At 53.8% G+C, this 17,895-nt stretch overlaps 1 protein-coding gene across 1 annotated transcript; it reads left to right on the forward strand.

Moving 5' to 3' along the window:
• The first annotated feature begins 329 nt into the window (after nucleotides 1-329).
• On the forward strand, nucleotides 330-17,362 carry GBA2 (glucosylceramidase beta 2). The gene is made up of 17 exons (XM_071732116.1): nucleotides 330-589; nucleotides 4,839-4,930; nucleotides 5,147-5,262; nucleotides 5,380-5,598; nucleotides 6,849-7,088; nucleotides 7,453-7,555; nucleotides 8,998-9,151; nucleotides 9,428-9,553; nucleotides 9,656-9,840; nucleotides 10,667-10,771; nucleotides 11,383-11,490; nucleotides 12,137-12,288; nucleotides 12,441-12,547; nucleotides 12,702-12,844; nucleotides 13,170-13,285; nucleotides 16,140-16,331; nucleotides 16,455-17,362. The coding sequence occupies exons 1-17, from the start codon at nucleotides 384-386 to the stop codon at nucleotides 16,680-16,682; spliced, it is 2,592 nt and encodes an 863-aa protein (XP_071588217.1). The 5' UTR covers nucleotides 330-383; the 3' UTR covers nucleotides 16,683-17,362.
• Nucleotides 17,363-17,895: the final 533 nt, after the last annotated feature.

The raw sequence follows: 17,895 nt of genomic DNA on the forward strand, positions 1-17,895 counted from the left end.
CCTCTCGGGTAGCACTCGGGAACACTCGGGTTTCTCTTGGCACCTCTCGGGTAGCACTCGGGAACACTCGGGTTTCTCTTGGCACCTCTCGGGCAGCACTCGGGAACACTCGGGTTTCTCTCGGCAGGGCTCGGCAGGGTCCCCCGCCCCGGGGCTGTCAGGTGGCGGCGGCAGCGGGGCGGGGTCCCGCGTTTCCGGACGCGCTCGGCGGGGGCGGGGGCGTGCGCGCGCGCGCGCGGGGGGAGCGCCGTTCCCCGCCTGGGGCGCGGGCGGGGCGGGGCGGCGCGGCGCGGCGCGCGCGGGGTCGAGGGCGCGCGCAGGGCTGGTGCGGGGAGGGGGCGGCGGAGGAGGAGGAGGCGGCGGCGGCGGCGGAGGAGGAGGCGATGGCGGCGGCGGCGGCAGCGGCGGAGGAGGAGGCGGCGGCGGGGCCGCTGATGCGGCGGTACGAGGGTTCGGCGCGGGGCCGCGGCGTGGCGGCGGACGGCTGGCGCGTCTGCTTGGCCCACCGCTTCGAGGAGCCGCGGCAACCCTACGGCGCCACCGACGTGCCGTTCCGTGACGTCCTGCGGCACATCGGCATGGCCTTGCGGTACGCTGGAAGGAAGGGGGGGAACCGGGAGCACCCCCGAGAGCGGGGAAGGTTGGGGGGAAGGGGGGGAACGGAGCGGGGGGTGTCCCCCGCTGTGTCGGGGTCGCCCCACAGAAGCTCCGGTGTACGGGGAGTAAGGTCCGAGGGGTCACGGAAGGCTGGAGGGAGCCGGTCTCCTCCCGTCGCCAGCACTGGGAGCACTGGTGCCCGAAACCGGGGCAGGCGGTGGGAGGGCTCGGGGTATCGTGAGGAGCCTCGATCGCCGCCCCCGGGGGTGTCTGCGGGTCCCGGGGCAGCGCCAGGCGCTCGGCCCCTTGCATAAGGCACCTCCCGGGGGATGGAGATGAAACGGCAGGGTTGGTGAAATGGTGTGCAGTACGTCAGGTTTGGGGGCCGGGACGTCTCCCGGATTTGCTTCTTTTGGAGTGAGATTGGAAGTAGCCAGGAGAAAAAAAAAAAAAATAAAAATTCTGGGAAATAAGGGTGTTATTTTAACCTTTGAGAACCGAGTGCCGGAGGTGTTTGTATACCCATGCAGGTAAACGTTGGAACCGATGAGGGTGTGATTTATTTCCTTGCGCTAGCGTTGATATCTCCTCCTGCCTCCATTTTCTGAGCTTTTTTTTTTTTTTTTTTTTTTTCCCTTGGAGGCTGTTGCTTGCAAAGCTGGTTCCTGCCAGACCTGATGAAGGAGCAGATAGTGGACCGCTTTGGAGTGCATGGCACAGTAGTCTGACCTCAAACATCCCCCGGGCATTAGGGAGCATGGGTCATGCATGGGAGATAAAGGCTGCTGGAAAAGCTGCCGAGGCAGGCTGTGGATGAGCTGAGCATGTGGGAAAGTGTGAAGTTTTGATGGGTTGAGTCGTGAGGAGAAGTGACAGCCAGCTTGGGGAGGCTGCTCCTGGCCTGTACTCGCTGGGGTGTCAGTGTGGAAGTGGCTTGTTAGCAGTCCTAGAAGAAGGCTTGAAGGTTTAAAAGCAAAAAGCTAAAAGCCAGGCTACAACCTCTTCCCCTGTACACATTTAGGAGGTAATTTGGCTGTCAAAATCTAAATACCTGTGTGGAGCAAAGCACTAGGAGGCTCCAGCTCCTACAGAGCCGAGGAGAAGAAGGGCAACAAGAAATACCTGCCAGGTTTTGAATAAAAACCCAAGGGGAGTGGTGTTGGCTAAGGAAGGGCAGCTAATGCAGGGGTGTGAGGACCTGTGGGAGGCTGCATGCTCCTGGCGTTGGTGGGCACCTGCATGTCTGCCCAGCAGAGACAGCTGGCTGGTGGAAACTGGGGTGCTGGTCCTGCAAGAGGAGCCTGGAACTCAGTCCTGTGGCGTGGCGAGTGGGTCTGAACCTCTGGAGCCCTGCAGGTTGGCTTAATGACCTCTCCTTAATGACCCATGATGAGCAGCAGCCCCTCTTGGGGGGGCACCTGAGGCAGGGGTGCTCTCAAAAGCTGGCATGGCTCAGTGCATCAGGTGCAGAGTCACCTGGTGCAAGGTGCTTGTACCTCCCAACATGGCTGGAAACACCTTTGGGTCACTGCACATCTTTGACTGCGACCTGCAGAGGAGCCACCAGGTCCTGGGTTGATTTGGCACCATATTGAGTTAAATCTCTGGCTGCTTGATGTCCTCTCCTACTCCAGGTGGCATGGCTAGGGGTGTCAGCAGTCCTGGGGTGGGATTTTTGTTAACTGGGGCAGTTCCTTTGTGGGGACACCAGCAGCTGCAAATCTGGAAAGCAAAGGTCATGTGAACATTTGGGCTGGGGCAGGTTTCCACAGAGGTGTCTGGTGTGTGCCCTCACAGCACCCATTTGGGACTGCTGGGTGATGTCCAGACAGGTTTTAATTCCACTGCCTATTCAAAGGGAAAGAAATGTCTTGCCGCTCTGGCAGGGCTTCTGGTGCTGCAGAACATAAAGACTTTTCCCTGGATATTTTGCAGCCCTGACAGAGCTGTTAATAGCCAGCAACTGGGCATTCACCACCTTCTCTTGGATTGCACGATTTTTGGAGAATCTGGCAGGGGAGGAGTTTGCTTATTGAGATGGCAGAACAGCTCGGGCAGTGTCTGGCTGTGAATTCCAAACCTCCCCTGCTGCGTGCTCCCAGGAAAACTGCTTTTTGAAATCCCTCCATCACTTCTTTCCCAAGAAGTTGGGATGTCCCAGGGGCTGTGCCACAGCCAGTCTGCCTGGGCATCTTATCTCCCATTGCCAGAAACCTGCTGGGGAAGTGGCTGGGTTGGTTTGCTGGTGCTGTTTTTTGTTCGTTTGTTTGTTTTTTTAAATAAAAAAATTAAAAATTCCTTGAGAGGGAGAGCACGCTGCCAAAACCTTGCCTCGGCAGCATAAATCCAGGGCTGTCTTGGCTGGGGGAAGAGCAGTGGCAGCAGATGTAGCTTGAAGATAGTGACAGGCCCTGATTCAGGGCGGTCGTGCAGGACAGGCTGGTTCTTGTGGTGCTCTGGACTTCTGCAGGCAGAATGTCCTTAAACAGCCAGACGTGAAGGTGAGTATGCAGGAATGGAGAAGCAGGCTGCAGTCAGGTTCTGTGAGGCTATAACCTGGAAAATGTCACCCTGAGAAGCATTTAGGGACCTTGGGTGTTGGTGAATAAAAGACAACGTTCGGCAACTATGCAGCCACAAAGGCAAGTGTGGGTTGTTTGTGTTGGAGAGGTGTGTTTAGGAACAGGGATGTCATGGAACATCCTTTCTTGCTTCTGGGTCCTCATGTTCTGGGGGATTAGTGCCCACTCATTGGCCATTGCCTGGGCTCTGCATCTTTGGAGCCATCAGAGCTGTCCAGGCAGTGTGCTCCCAGCTGGGGTGGACTTCTTCTCTTGCCAGCATGGCACTGGTGCCTGACAGTAGCTCAGGGATGTTGTCCACCATGGGGACCCTCCTGGTGATGATGGCCATGGAGCTGCCAGTTGGATCTTGCCTGTCTGTTTGCTGTGGGAATATCAGCAGCTTCTCCTGGTCTGGTAGCTGGATTCTGTATGCTAATTGTCTCCATACAGAAGATTTAACTTGGGGCGGTTCATTAGCCAAAGCCTGTCCTTTACGAGCACCCAGTGGGAGCCCAGCCCTGCTCCTCTTGCCCGCAGTGGTGCCGGCACACCCAGGTGCAGGTGTGCCCCTGCTTGGCTGTCTCCTGATTCCCAGGCCTTTGGGTGAGAGATTATCTGATGGGCAGTGCCTGGCTGCACAGCTGGAGTGTGAGCCCAGGAGAGTCCCTGTGGTCTTGCCAGCTGCAGACAGCAAGCATCACCTCCTCCAGGGCAAGGCTGCTCTGTGCCAGCTGCCCCTGAAGGATGTGGTAGGGCTGTTTGGGATGATGGGGACATGGAAGAGCAGAGAATGGCTTCTCTGGCCTTGTGACCTACCTCAGCAGGTGACGTGCCCCACCAGGCATGAAGGTGCTGGTGATTCTTTTGTGGATTCTGACTTCTTCATGGCCGTCCCAACACAGGGAGGACTGCTGGAGTAAGTTCAGAGGAGGGCCACAAAGATGATCAGAGGGCTGGAGCACCTCTCCTGTGAGGACAGGCTGAGAGTGGGAGTTGTTCAGCCTGGAGAAGGAGGGGCTCTGTGGAGATGTTACAGCAGCCTTCTAGTACCTGAAGGGGCTACAGGAAAGCTAATGAGGGACTTCTTACAAATGAGGGCATTGAGTGATAGGAGAAGGGGGATTGGCTTTGAACTGGAAGAGGGTAAATTGCATTTAGACATTAGGAAGAAATTCTTTCCTGTAAGGGTGGTGAGACACTGGCACAGGTTTCCCAGAGAAGCTGTGGCTGCCCCATCCCTGGAAGAGTTCAAAGCCAGGTTGGATGGGGCTGGGAGCCGCCTGATCTAGTGGGAAATAGCCCTGCCCATGGCAGAGGGGGGGGATTGGAACCAGATGATCTTTCAGGTGCCTTCTAAACAAAACTGTTGTGTGATTCTATGATCTGGGGAAGCCCCCTGGCCCTGCACAAACCAGGAGGACTTCTCTTGGGTATCAGAGCGCTCTGTTTCCATGCTGTGCCCTTGCAGACAGTGCTGAGCTGCCTGGACTTTGCCTGCTTACCATTACATGCTGCAGATGAATGGCAGGGGCTGCCACCTCACATGTGTTGTGGGACACAGATTCCCGTTGTACATCTCTATGAGAAGAGCAGTGGCAACGTGTGTTGGTCATGTTCTGCCCAAGGGGACAGTCACACCTGCTCCCATCCTGTTTCAAACCTCTCTTTCCTTTGCAGATACTTCAGGTGGTGGTATAAGAAGACCCACATAGAGAAGAAATCTGCCTTCATCGACCTCTTGTGTGCTGTTCCTCTACAGCAGATCTATGGTCAGCCTCCAGTTTGGGCCTCCAGTTTGGGCACAGCCTCCAGTGCAGTGCCCAATGTGCTGGGTGGGCAGGGATTCACACGGGGCCATCAAGACACTAGAGGAGGGGAGAGGGTCAAGGAGCCTCTGGGGTGCAGTCAGTGCTAAGAAACCCCCAGAGCTGTGTGGGATCAGGGAGGGGAGGGATGGGGGTGCTGATTTCTGGTGTCTTTGCCAGGGTGCCCACTGGGTGGGATTGGGGGAGGCACCATCACCCGTGGCTGGCGAGGTGAGTTCTGCCGCTGGCAGCTGAACCCCGGCCTTTACCATTACGAAACGGTGATCGCCAACCAGGTAGGTGCAGTGGGGTCTGCAAGGGGTGCCAGTGGCTCTGCCGCAGCAGCAGCAGCAGCCTGGGTGCTAAAGGAATCTGCTCCTCTCATCCCTTCCACATCCTCCTCTCTTCCCCAGTTCACAGTGTGCCTGCGTTGCAAGGGGCAGACAGTTTACCAGCAGGTCCTGTCTGTGGAGAGACCCAGCACTCTGCAAGGATGGAACTGGGGCTTCTGCGGCCATTATGCCTTCTACCATGCTCTGTACCCCCGTGCCTGGATGGTCTATGAGCTCCCGGGACAAAATGTGGTTCTCACTTGCCGCCAGGTCTCTCCTGTCATCCCCCATGACTACAAGGTAAGGAGGTGATGGCTCCATGCTGGTTGTAGCCTGTCTCGTGGTAGTGCTGGGCCAAACCATGCTGCAGCAGCATGGCAAGTTGGCAGAGATGTGGCAGAGCTGCCTGCATGGTGGGAGAGGAATTGACACAGTCCAGATGGGGCTGTCCTGTGAGAAGCTCTCAGAACAAGCCCTTGGCTGGCTGAGCTCAGCGCGTCCCATTCGTGTGGCAGAGACCTTAAGCTGGTGAAGTTTTGACAGCTGAGCACTGCCCATATGTCTGCAGATGCTGCAGTAGGGGAGTTTGTTGTCCCTCGTTGTCCCCAGCTCAGCATTTCCTAGAGGCAGCCTGGTTATTGTTCTTTCCCAGCCAGGTCTCTTTTTTCCTAAAGCCCTGTCCCCTAAGCCAGCTGCCAGCCGTGTAGCAGGGGGACCCTGGGAGGCTCTGCCCTTCTTGTGGTAGTTGGTGCTGGAAGGGTTGTCTCTTTTTCCTTGTAGCTGCTCCTTTCCCCTCTGACCTGTGCTGTGACTCTTTGTACCACTTGTTCCCTGCCTTTGGTTTTGTCCTGTAACAATCCCAGCTTCTCTCCACCTGAAATGGCAGGTCCAGAGCTGTGGCCTTACTGCCTGGATGATCCGGTGGTAGCATTTTTTGGAAATCCTCAGCTTGTATTTGTGGGTTGGTTTGTCATCTGTCTGTTCCTGAGAGTGTTTTTTCTGGCTTTTGCCTGCCATCCCCAAGTAAAATGCTGCCTACCAGCTGGGCTTTCCTGATGTTTCCTCGTGTCTTCACTCAGCAATGCTCCCAGGCAGGAGGAACCCTTGCAGCAATGCAGAAGCTCAGGACAGCAGCAAGGGATGCCTCCCTGCTCCTTCACACTGCTCTGGCTTGCTCCTAGCCTCGGGCCAGGGTGTCAGGCTGCACTGCCAACACACCTGACCTTCCTCTTACCCCAGCAAAGCACGTGAGCCTGTATCAACCTGTTGAGCAGCTGGGTGGTGAGACACCTGTCTGAGCCTTAAACACTGCTTTCCACCTCTGTTATCACCAGATGTGGGGTTTAGTACCCCAGGGCTTGTGAACTGAATTTTACATTGGCAGTGGACACCGAGGCAGGGTTGTCCCTGTTGCTCTTGCTCCTGCTGCATCCTGCGTGGTCTCCCCAGCAGTGGGACAAGCGATGCTGTCCGTGGAGCCTATCCATAGATAGCATCCATGGGTGCTATCCATAGAGCACCAGCCCTGTACACGATGCTGTCTCTGCCAGGACTCCAGCCTGCCGGTGGGAGTGTTCATCTGGGAGGTGGAGAATGAGAGGGACGAGGAAGTGGAGGTCTCCATCATGTTCAGCATGCAGAATGGCATGGGAGCAAAGGATGACAGGAGCGGCGGGCACTGGAACGAGCCCTTTGCCTTTGAGAAGGAGGGCGAGCGGGTTGCTGGAGTCCTGCTGCATCACTGCAAACATGTTAACCCCTTCACCCTTGCCATCTCTGCCCGGGAGAAGGTAAAGGGCTGGCTACTGGTAGTGGGGCTTCTTCTGATAGGGGCTGGGGGGAGAGTGTAGAGCCCTGCTGCATGTGAAGGAGCTGCTTGGAAGCAACCTGGTAGAGGTTGTGGTCAGCTCTGTTTCTTAGTGCTTGCCTGGCCACTGGAGCAGGAGTGGGACAGGACTTCCCCAAAGCACCCTCTTTGGGGATGGGTGTCAGGAGAGAAGTTATGGGTGAAATGTGTGGGACAGCAGGTTTAGAGTTAGAAATCATGAGCAGCATGCAGGAAATGAGCCTGGGGTCCCAGAACTGGGGGAGGGCAGCAGCCTGCACCTGCTCCTCAAAAGCACCAGCCCCTGATGATGCTCTTCATCTCCCCAGCCTGGCACAGGAGTCACCCACCTCACAGCATTCAACCCAATGGGATCAGGAAAAGAGGTGTGGCAGGACCTACTGCAGGATGGCAAGCTGGATTCCCCTGATGGTGAGTCCCTCTCTCTCCCATGGCACAGGTGAAGGGGGACCAGGGAATGGGTAGCAACACTGGTCTCAGGGCACCCAAGTAAGAGTGAATTTCTCTTCTTCTAGCCACCTTGGTGTCATTGCAAAAAGCTCCTGGTGATGCTGTGGCACATTCTCAGCTTTAGGCTGTATCTGAATTTCCTATTGCTTGTCACGCTCTCCTTGCTGTGGTTCTCCAAAAGGTGTCTGTACCCCTTTGGGGCAGTTCTCAGCTATGTTAATTGTACATGGCTGTATTATCCTGTTAGTCTGTGTTGCACGCTGAGCTGAGATTTCTCTTGATGTACCCAGATGATTCCTAGACACTTGGAATCCCACTGCCGGATCATAGAATCATCATGGTTGGAAAGGACCTTCAAGACCATGTTAACCTCTAAATCATCTCCCAGAGTACCACATTGACCCATTTTTTTAATACCACCAGGGATGGCAGCTACACTGTCTCCCTGGGCAACCTGTTCAAATGCTTCATCTTTGTTTAGATTTGTTCTAGTGGGTGTTTAGGAGTGCTTGGGCTATGGTGCTGGCAATACTCATTGTCCTTTTGTTACTGCATCCATTCCCTTCTGGTATGCCTGTGATACTTCTCTGTCATCTTCAGTTATTTGCTCCCTTGACAGGAGCCTTGAAGCAGGGTGCTGCCTCCCAGCTTTGGCTGCTAACCTACTACTGTGCTAAGAGTTGGTGACCATTTGCCTAATGTCCCTACCAGCTTTTGATCAAGGATAATGCTGACAAACTGGTGATGCTGGCACTGGGCTCCTGCAAGATTTCCTGAAGCTTAAATTATGTAAATCTTTACATAAATATTTCCGGAAAACTAAGTTTCCTGCCTAGATGCACTCAGAGCTCCCCAGGCTATTGGGATGTGGTTTTCCTTTGTTCCTGCCAGGCATTATCATGGTCAGGATCTGTACTTCTGTTAAAATTGTTGCATTAATGAGTTTACCTGGTACACTTGTCACAACCAGCATATAATTATCCAGCTGCCTCCAGGCCTCTCTTAAATTCAAGCACAGTTAAAGTGCTCTGTAAAAAGCTGGAAGCAATGACTGTCACTAGAAAGTCACAGTGTCTCTGAGTGCAGCCCACTTAAAAAGTCATGGGGCACTCCCTCTTTTCCACTAGTGCCTGCTGGCTTTTCCTGCCGGATTTGTTCCTTTGCTTTGATGACTTATTACTTTAACCCCTCCACCCACGGCAGGTATTTTTTCCTGCTTGCAAAAAGGAGTTACTCACGTGCAGTAATGTCATCCCTTAAAAACCTGGGGATGTGCCCTACAAGTTGCAAGGGGGCTGAGGCACACCCAAATAGTTTCACCCCCCTCAGGGTGCGTGGGAGCATCAGTCATCCCCCTGTAGGGCTTCCTTGGTCACTTGTCAATATTTTTTTTGTCCTGGCAGGTAAAAGCAAACTGACAGAGAAGGGGGAGGTGACGGCAGCAGCGGTCTGTGCCAGTTGCAAGGTGCCTGCCCATGGTCACAGGACACTGGAGATGGCCCTGGCTTGGGACATGCCCTGTGTTCACTTTGGCTCCAAGGAGAAGCTGCACCTCAGGTGGGTGGGTTGTCTCCAGTGGAGCTGGGCTCCTGTCCCTGAAAGCCCCTTCTCCTTGCCTGTGGGCTGGAGTGCTGTGGGGGAAGCCTTGTCCCACCCTATCTCAGTGGTCACAGCTCACAGAGGGGACCTTTTCCCAGCCCCTGTTCTTCCACGCCCCATTGCTAGCAGTCAACTTAGCCTGCTGTTCACTTCACTCCAGCCCCTCTCCCATGGCCGGGTGGGCTTCCCAGCTTGATCTGGCCCTCAGACACTCACCAAAGCCCTGCCCTGCAGGAGGTACACCCGGTTCTTTGGCAGTGGAGGTGATGCTGCTCCTGCCCTGTCGCACTATGCCCTGATTCACTGCGAGGAGTGGGAGAGGAAGATTGAAGCATGGCAGAAACCTATCCTGGAAGACAGGTAAGGCAGACGGGAGCTCCTTCCTGGTGCTATCCTGGGGATGGCCAAAGAAGGAGCATCACCAGCTCAGCTGCTGTGGCTGAGTTTCCATCTTGCCTGCAGCCAGCTGCCTTCCTGGTACAAGTCGGCCCTCTTCAATGAGCTGTACTTTGTGATGGATGGGGGGACCATCTGGGTGGAGCTGCCCCCTGACTGCTGTGCAGAGGACCTGCAAGGGCCGGCGGGGAATGGCCTCTCCCACCTCCTCCCTGTCCTGCGGGAGTACGGAAGGTTTGCTTATTTGGAAGGTAACTTGCTGGGACTTGATGGATGGTCCCAACTCAACCCTCCCTGTTACTGTCACTGGGTGCTTTTGACCTGCTGTGGGGATGCTTTTCACACACTGGTGGGCAGGGAGCAGAGCTGTTCCTGGCAAAATCCCTTGTGGGACCAAGTCCTGTAGGATATGGAATCATAGAATCATTTGGGTTGGAAAAGACCTTTAAGGTCATCAAGTCCAACCATTAGTCAAAGTTTACAAAACCATGTCCCTCAGCACCGTATCTCCATGTCTTTGAAATACCTCCAGGGATGGTGACTCCACCACTTCCTTGAGCAGCCTGTTCCAGTGCCTGACAACCCTTTCAATGAAGAAATACTTCCTAATATGCAATCTGACCCTCCCCAGGCACAACTTGAGGGAATTTCCTCTTGTCCAATTGCTTTTTACTTGGGACAACAGACCAACCCCCACGCTACAGCCTCCTTTCAGGTAGTTGTAGAGAGTGATAATGTCTCCCCCCCAGCCTCCTTTTACCTGGACTAAATAACCCCAGTTCCCTCAGCTGCCCCTCCTAAGATTTTTTCTTCAGACCCTTCACCAGTTTCATTGCCTTTCTCTGGACACACCTCAGTGTCCTTGTAGTGGAGGGCCCAAAACTGAACACAGGATTTGAGGTACATGACATGAGGTATTCTCCAGGACCCTGGGTGCTATATGTAGAGAATAAAATCCATCTCTTCCTGTGCCAGGGCCGTGCAGGAGGGAGGACCTTCTCCTCCTTTTCCCTCCCTGTGTCAGGTCTCCCATCTCTCAATGTCTCCCATCCCTCACTGTCTCCCTGGTCCTTCCAGGCCAGGAGTACCGGATGTACAACACCTATGATGTCCACTTCTACGCCTCCTTTGCTCTTGTCATGCTGTGGCCCAAGCTGCAGATCAGCCTGCAGTATGACATTGGTGAGTGACCCAGGAGACCCTTGCCCAGGTGACCTTGGATTGATGTCTGTGGATGTCTTCACCCGTGCAAGAGATGGAGGATTTGGGACAGGATTTGCCACTGAAATCTGCACAGTGGAGCCAGCATCTCCCTCTGCAACTTCTCTGTCAGGACCAGGACATGAACCCCAACAACGTTGCTGCCTTTTTTCATCACTGGCCAGCACTGGAATGCCTTCTTGTTGCACTGGGAGTGCACCACTGGCTCTGCCTATCCTGGGGAAGCCACTGGTGTTTCCATCTCTCTCCATGCCTCTTGCAGAGGAGAAGCATGGGCCTCTTGGCAAACCCTGATGCTTTGGGTGGGCTTGAAGGTTGCTCGGTGGTGGCCTCTGTGCTCCCAGTCCTAGGTACTGCCACCACCTTTCTTAAGAGAGTGGTGACAGTTGCATGTCCCCTGCTGAGGAGAGACTGGGAGCAGCCTGATGTCCCCTCAGCCCCTACCAGGGTGATGTGATCCTGCAGCTAGGGCATCCTGGGTGTGCTCACGCTGGTGGCTCTGCCTGTGCCAGGACTGTGCTGCTGCAGTGCCAGGTGCCTTTCTCACACCTCTTCTCCTGTGTTTTCTCCAGCTGTCACTGTGTTCAATGAGGATGTCCAGCCCCGGCAGTACTTGATGTGTGGTCAGACAGCCCAAGTGAAGCTGAAGAATGTGGTACCACATGACATTGGGGACCCAGGTGAGGGGTCTGGCCCGGTTGGCTGGGGGACAGAGGGGATGCAGGGCTGCTCACACAACTTTCTTAGGGTGGATAACTCCCAAGCTGTGGGAAATCGGTATGGTGCATGGAATACACTGTTCCCTGGGAATGAAAATCTTGGATGGTTTGGGATGGTGATGGAGACCAAGCTGCACAGAACTTGTTCAAGGGAAACAAAGGGAAACTGAGCAGTAAAATCATGGAATCATTTTGATTGGAACAGAGGTGTAAGGTCACCAAATCCAACCGTTAACCCAGCTCTGCCAAGTCCTCCATTAAACCATGTCCCTCAGCACTACATCTACACATCTTTTAAATCCCTACAGGGGTGGTGACTCCACCACTTCCCTGGACAGCGTGTTCCGTGTCTGACAGCCCTTCCAGGGGAAGAAATTTTACCTAGTGTCCAATCTAAACTTCCCCTGGTGCAAATTGACACCACTTTCTCTTATCCTCTTAACTCCTTGGGAAGACAGTAGAAGAAAGGCTGCTCTTGCTAGAAATGTCACAGGGTACCACTTGTCCTTTTAGTGCTCTTTTATCGCAGATCCCTTGGGGCCTTGATTCTGACTGAGGGGATGCTCAAGGCTTGCTGTCCTCCTGCATCTGCTCTGTCCATGCTTAGGTGATGAGCCATGGCAGCGTGTCAATGCCTACCTGATGCATGACACAGCCAGCTGGAAGGACCTCAACCTGAAGTTTGTGCTGCAGGTGTATCGAGACTACTACCTGACACAGGATTCTGTGTACTTGCGGGACATGTGGCCAGCCTGCCAGGTACCTGCAGGAGATTGGGATGCGGGGCTTCCCCCCATTTTCACTTTCCTTGGGAGCTGTGCAGCATCCCAAGAGGATGGATGCTCCCAAGCAGAGCGTGAGAGGCAGCCAGCACGCATGGGCTGTGTGACCATCTCCTGCCTCTCCCACAGACTGTGATGGAGTCAGAGCTGAAGTTTGACACAGATAACGATGGGCTCATTGAAAATGGTGGCTTTGCTGACCAGACGTATGATGCGTGGGTGGTAAATGGAGCCAGGTGAGCAAGAGAGGCAAGTGGGGGTTGGAGATGGGGACTGTGGGTGGGGAAGTAGCTCAAAGCTGGCACCATGGTCTCCGTCTCTTGTGGGAGTTCCATGCAACCCGTGGGATGTCCCACTCTACTGACACTGTCTCTTTTTTTGCTCTGACAGTGCATACTGTGGTGGGCTGTGGCTGGCAGCTGTCTGCATGATGTGCAAGATGGCAGAGGTGCTTGGGGATACTGAGATCCAGCAGAAGTACCGGGACATCCTGAGCAAGGGCAAGGAGGCATTTGAGAGGATGCTGTGGAATGGTGGGTGCTTGCGGGGGGCGGGGAAACATGGCTGGCTGCCCATGTGTCCATTGGGAGGGGGATGGTTCCTCCGTGGGTCATGGACCCTTGCATGGGATGGGGGAAGCAGGGCAGATGTCATCTCTCTAAGTAGAGTGGTATAGTGGTTTAGAATAAGTACAGTGGTTTAGAAGTATAGTGGTTTAGAAGAGTAAAAAGAAGACCCTTCTGGAAAAGTTACCACACTCCTGCTTCACAGGACGTAGGGCAGGCACAGCACACATGAGCTGGGGTCCTAAACTAGGGATTTAAAATCGTTTCCTGATTTTATTCTTTTTTTTTCTAGGAAAATACTACAACTATGACAGCAGTGGGACCGAAACCTCCAGCAGCATCATGTCAGACCAGTGTGCTGGGCAGTGGTTTCTTGGGGCTTGTGGTCTTGGCCAGGGGGAATATGAGGTAAGAGAAGGAGCAGCCTAGTTCAAAGTGGGATGAGGTGGGACCTATGCTCAGAGAGGAGAGGCAGTGCTGGCATGTGGCATAGGTTAAGCTTTAAGAGCTATTAACATAGTCTCCAGCCCACTCCCCTGCAGTGGTGCATATGCAGGTGGAGGCTTTTGGATGTGCTTTGGTGCAATCTGCCTTAAGCCAAAATCTGCTCACAGAGAGGCCACACAGGAGGGCCATGTACCCACTATCACTGCCAGAGCATGGAGGAAGGTCCCACTGGGGTTTGCCCAGCAAGGCACTCTGTTTAAAAATGAAGCTTTCCACGTGTTGTTTGCTGCCCAGTCCTAAATTAATATCTGGGGGAACTAAAGCTCACACGGGGCCCTAAAGTCTGTTGCTCTTCAGTTGCAAAAGAATTGGTGCAAGACTCCTCTTGTCTGATGGGACGGTGAGAGCAGCTGCTGGTGGTGCAATACCTGGAGCAGAATTGGGAAGTGGAGAGCCACCGTATGGATTATTTATGATCCCTAGAGAGCTGTCAGATCAAAGATCTCTGGTGATGGTGATGGACAGACAAACATTTTGGTTGAGAGAGGAGAGGAATGACTTTTGGCTGTGTGAGGATGATGTGAGCTTCAAGTGACCTTTGCTGGGAGCAGCTTGTGCTGAAAACTATGAGGTTTAATGAGAAATCGATGGTTCCCTCCGGATTTATCCCTCTGTGCATGGGCACTAGGGCTGTCCCCAGGCCTACAGGCAGGACCTGGCCCACACCTCATGCAATAGTACCCAGACATCCCTTTGGGAGGAAAACAGTAAATCTGATGTAGTCAAAAAATCTTGCCTGGCTTTACATAACCTTGGGCTTTTGTTGCTGAAAGTGGCACTCTTCTCTGCAGCTGGTGAGCTTGGAGCTCACTAGAGATGGGACTGGTGAAGCTTTCTCTCCTGTTACTACAACCATCGAAGTTTTTTTCCATGTATTTTGATCCCTTGCCTGGCTGGCAGCACTCCTGTTTGTAACCTCATTAATGCACTCCTGCTGCGTGCACGGGCCAGTAATGAAATACAAAGTAGGACAAGCCTGTCACCCTAGTCCTGAAGAAACTGCCCTGAAACTTGACAGAGACAGCTGCTTCACACCTCCCCTCTGCTAACTTCTGCTCCCTAACAGTGCTTGAGCTTCTCTGCAGAGCCACACTGGGGAAAATGACTGTGGAATGCTTGGTTTTAGTGTAGATGAGAGAGATCTGCTGCCTTTCCTTTGAGTGTACTAAAGCTGTCTGGTTGGGCTGCCCAGCCTGCCCTCCGGTGTCACCAAAACCTCCCATTTGCCCTGGCTCTGATGATACCCGCAGGAGAGGTCTGGAATGTCCCTGTGGGCTGTGCTGGTGAGCATGGAGCTGTCTGACTCTTCCCTTTCTTGCAGATAGATGTCACGGTTGCTCCATGGCATCTTTCCTGATCTTAGTCACTGCAAGGTCCTAGGTGGAAATGAGCCAGCCTTCCACTTGCAACATCACTGAAACAGTGACTTCTGCTGCTCTGACACTTCCTAGTTTTATTGCCAATAATGAAAGCAGCACAACAGCAAAAGCTTTATTTCCTTTCAGCTGTGCACAGAGGCTTTTGCATTTCAATGCAGTCCTAGCTTGCTGCGTTGTTGCTTCACTGCTTTTTGTTTGGCTGGCAGGTGTTTTCATGCTCACGTGGGCATTGGTCTGGTTTTTTTTTTTGGTTTGCAGGGTTTCACTTTTCTTTTTTATAAAGACTTACTCAGCATGATACTTTGGTCTGTTCTTGTACTTGTTCCGAGTTCTTGGTCTTTGTTGAACAACAGTCTTGTTCATTTCTCCCCCACCTTATCAGGAAGAGAGGGCTTTTACTTTTTCCTGATAATCTCCTGAAATGTCTGTTTATCCACTATTGACCTTCTGCAAGTCTTCCACTTTCACTTGGCATGAAAGTTCCAGATCTCTCCTACCACATAAAGAAAACAATCAGGCATCGTGTATGTCAGTCTGACCTCTTCATCCCCAAGCTGTCCCTTTTCTCACCTCAAACTCTCCTTGGTCAAGGCCACAAACCCTTGCATCATCATCTGATTACAAAATCAGAAGGATTAATGTTCTTTTGGAAGCACTCCAAACTAAGCCCTGTTTTTATTTTTCCCCTGAGCCGAGTTGGAATTTAAAAAAAATTTTTTTTCCTTTCAGTTTTTCCCCTAAGATCCCCAGCACTTACCCAAATAAACTTACTGGTATCCACAACACCCACTTAACGGGTACAAGATGCATTCCAATGTCATCAGACTGGCTTTCCCGTAATTTTTCCCTGTTGTAGGAAGGCACCTCCAGCCTCACTGGTCTCAGACTCTTGGCCACTTCTTGCAGGCACTGCAGTGCCCCTTGAGGCTGCTGCAGATGGTCTGAGAGAACATCGCAGAGGTTTTACCAGTAGAAGGTCTGAGCCTGGAATAATTGTTTGCCTGGGAAACGAGCAGTGGTGATGTGGTGAGGTGTCCAAAGCAAACTCCTGGGAGATGTGGAGGGGCTTGGGCAGTGACTGAAGGTGAGAGGCTGCTCATGGGGACACACTACTTGGATGAGCCTCCCTAGGAGGAAGGTGGAACAAAGTTCAGCATCTCTCCTGTTGAGCAACTGTTTTAGGGGGTTTTTTTCTCTGTCAAATTTTCAGGGAAAGAGGCTTTTTCACTTTCCTCTGTTATTTTCCTGAGGTGGCTGTTTGCCCAGTGAGCAGTGTTGAGCTCTTTGTACTGGAAGACTTAACCCTGCTCCCTAAAGACTCAGCCTGAGGGGTCTACAAGTGCCAAGCCCGAAGCCCTCTCTCTTTGTCCGTGCAGGTTTTCCCCAAGAGCCACGTCATCAGTGCGCTCAAGACCATTTTTGAGAAGAACGTCATGAGCTTTGCTGGTGGCACCATGGGAGCAGTGAATGGCATGAGGCCCGATGGGGTTCCTGACACCTCCAGCCTGCAGTCCGATGAGGTGTGGATCGGTGTAGTCTACACCTTGGCTGCCACCATGATCCAGGAGGTGAGGCACCGGTGGGCGGTACCGCAGCGCCTTTTGGTGGGTGCCATCTCCTCGCTCTCTGTGGACGGGCTGATGGTTTGTCTGGGTGGGCTGATGGTTTTGTCTTCCTTCTGCATGCTGCAGGGGCTGGTGGAGGAAGGCTTCCGTACAGCAGAGGGCTGCTACCGGACGGTTTGGGAACGTCTGGGCATGGCATTCCAGACACCGGAGGCGTACCGGGAGAAGAAGGTTTACCGCTCGCTGGCTTACATGCGGCCCCTCAGCATCTGGAGCATGCAGCTGGCCCTGGAGCACAGAGCTGGTCGGAGACCAGCAGCCTCACAGCCCCCCCAGGTCCCCATCCACCCCTGAGCCTGGTGGCACTGCGTTGGGGCAGTGGGTCCTCCTAGGGGCTGGGTGGGACCCTTCCCTTCTTTGATAATACTCACATTGCTGCTTTCCTTCCCTACCTCCACTACATGCCCTTCACCTCAGGGGCGCCTCCAGCCACTGATGCTGAGCACGAGGGGGGATCTGAGGTATACGTGGTGTCTCCTCGGAGAGGAGAAGGTTGGGATAAGGAGGTGCTGCTGGAGCCTGTGCCTCTCCTTCCCCATCACTCAGGGCTCTGACAGCCTGTAGGACCCCCAGCCATCCTCCAGGGGAGCTGGTACCTTGCCTGGGAGCACAGGAGACCTCTCCAGCAGTCAGTAAGGCTGGGTAAGGGGATAGCTGGCCTGCTGGCCAAAAAAAGAAGTGTGTGGGTGTATGTGCGTGTGAAGAATGGTGCACACAGGCGTGCGGATGCTGTAGTTGTCCCTCTGTGGTGTGGCACTGCAAACACAGTGTCCCAAGGCACCAGCCCCAGGGAAATGTGTGGCAATTCAATTCCCAGGGGAGCCCCAGCTCCCCAGCCCATGACAATCGGAGCCCAAGCAGCAGGTCCTGGTCTGGTACCATGGAACCCCTCCCTGCTGGCGCCGGGGGAGGGCAGCAAAGCACGTTTTAGGGGATAAATCATTGTATGTTCTAAATAAATCTGTCCAGCTGTTTCTCCTTCTTGTTTTGTCTTTTCTGCCATGGGGGTAAACTCTAGGAGGGTGCTCCTGTTGCTCCTGGGATGGACAGGGGCTGGGGATGCAAAGGGGGAGGCCCTAATTGCAGACTGGTTCTTGTGGGACTCTTCTAATGGGAGCAAGTGTGCCTTGTCCCCCAATACCAGTGTGGTGGCAGGAGTGACCTGCCCCATGCACTGTCCTCTCCTTCCTGGAAGGAGCCTGGCATTCCTCCTGGAAATACCTGTGTGCGTAGCAGCAGTGCCTCAGGGCTGGCCTCTGACCAAATTGTGTTCCCTGCAGAGGGCTGGGCACTTTGCTTGCTTTTCCTCATTTCTTTGCCAGTGCTCCATTTGAAGGCTCTACCTGCCTGGGTTTGTGGGTGTGTGGGAGTAGGTCCTGCCCCCAGATTTGGCTATGCAATCCTTTTGCCTGCTTTAGAGCTTTTTGTTTGAAAGTCTTCCCTTAATCCTGAAGTGTTCTCAGGTATGAGGGTGGGAAGCAGACTATCCTTCCCCCTGTGACCACCT

This window comes from Heliangelus exortis, chromosome Z, assembly GCF_036169615.1.
Source record: "Heliangelus exortis chromosome Z, bHelExo1.hap1, whole genome shotgun sequence".
Lineage (NCBI taxonomy): Eukaryota > Metazoa > Chordata > Aves > Apodiformes > Trochilidae > Heliangelus > Heliangelus exortis.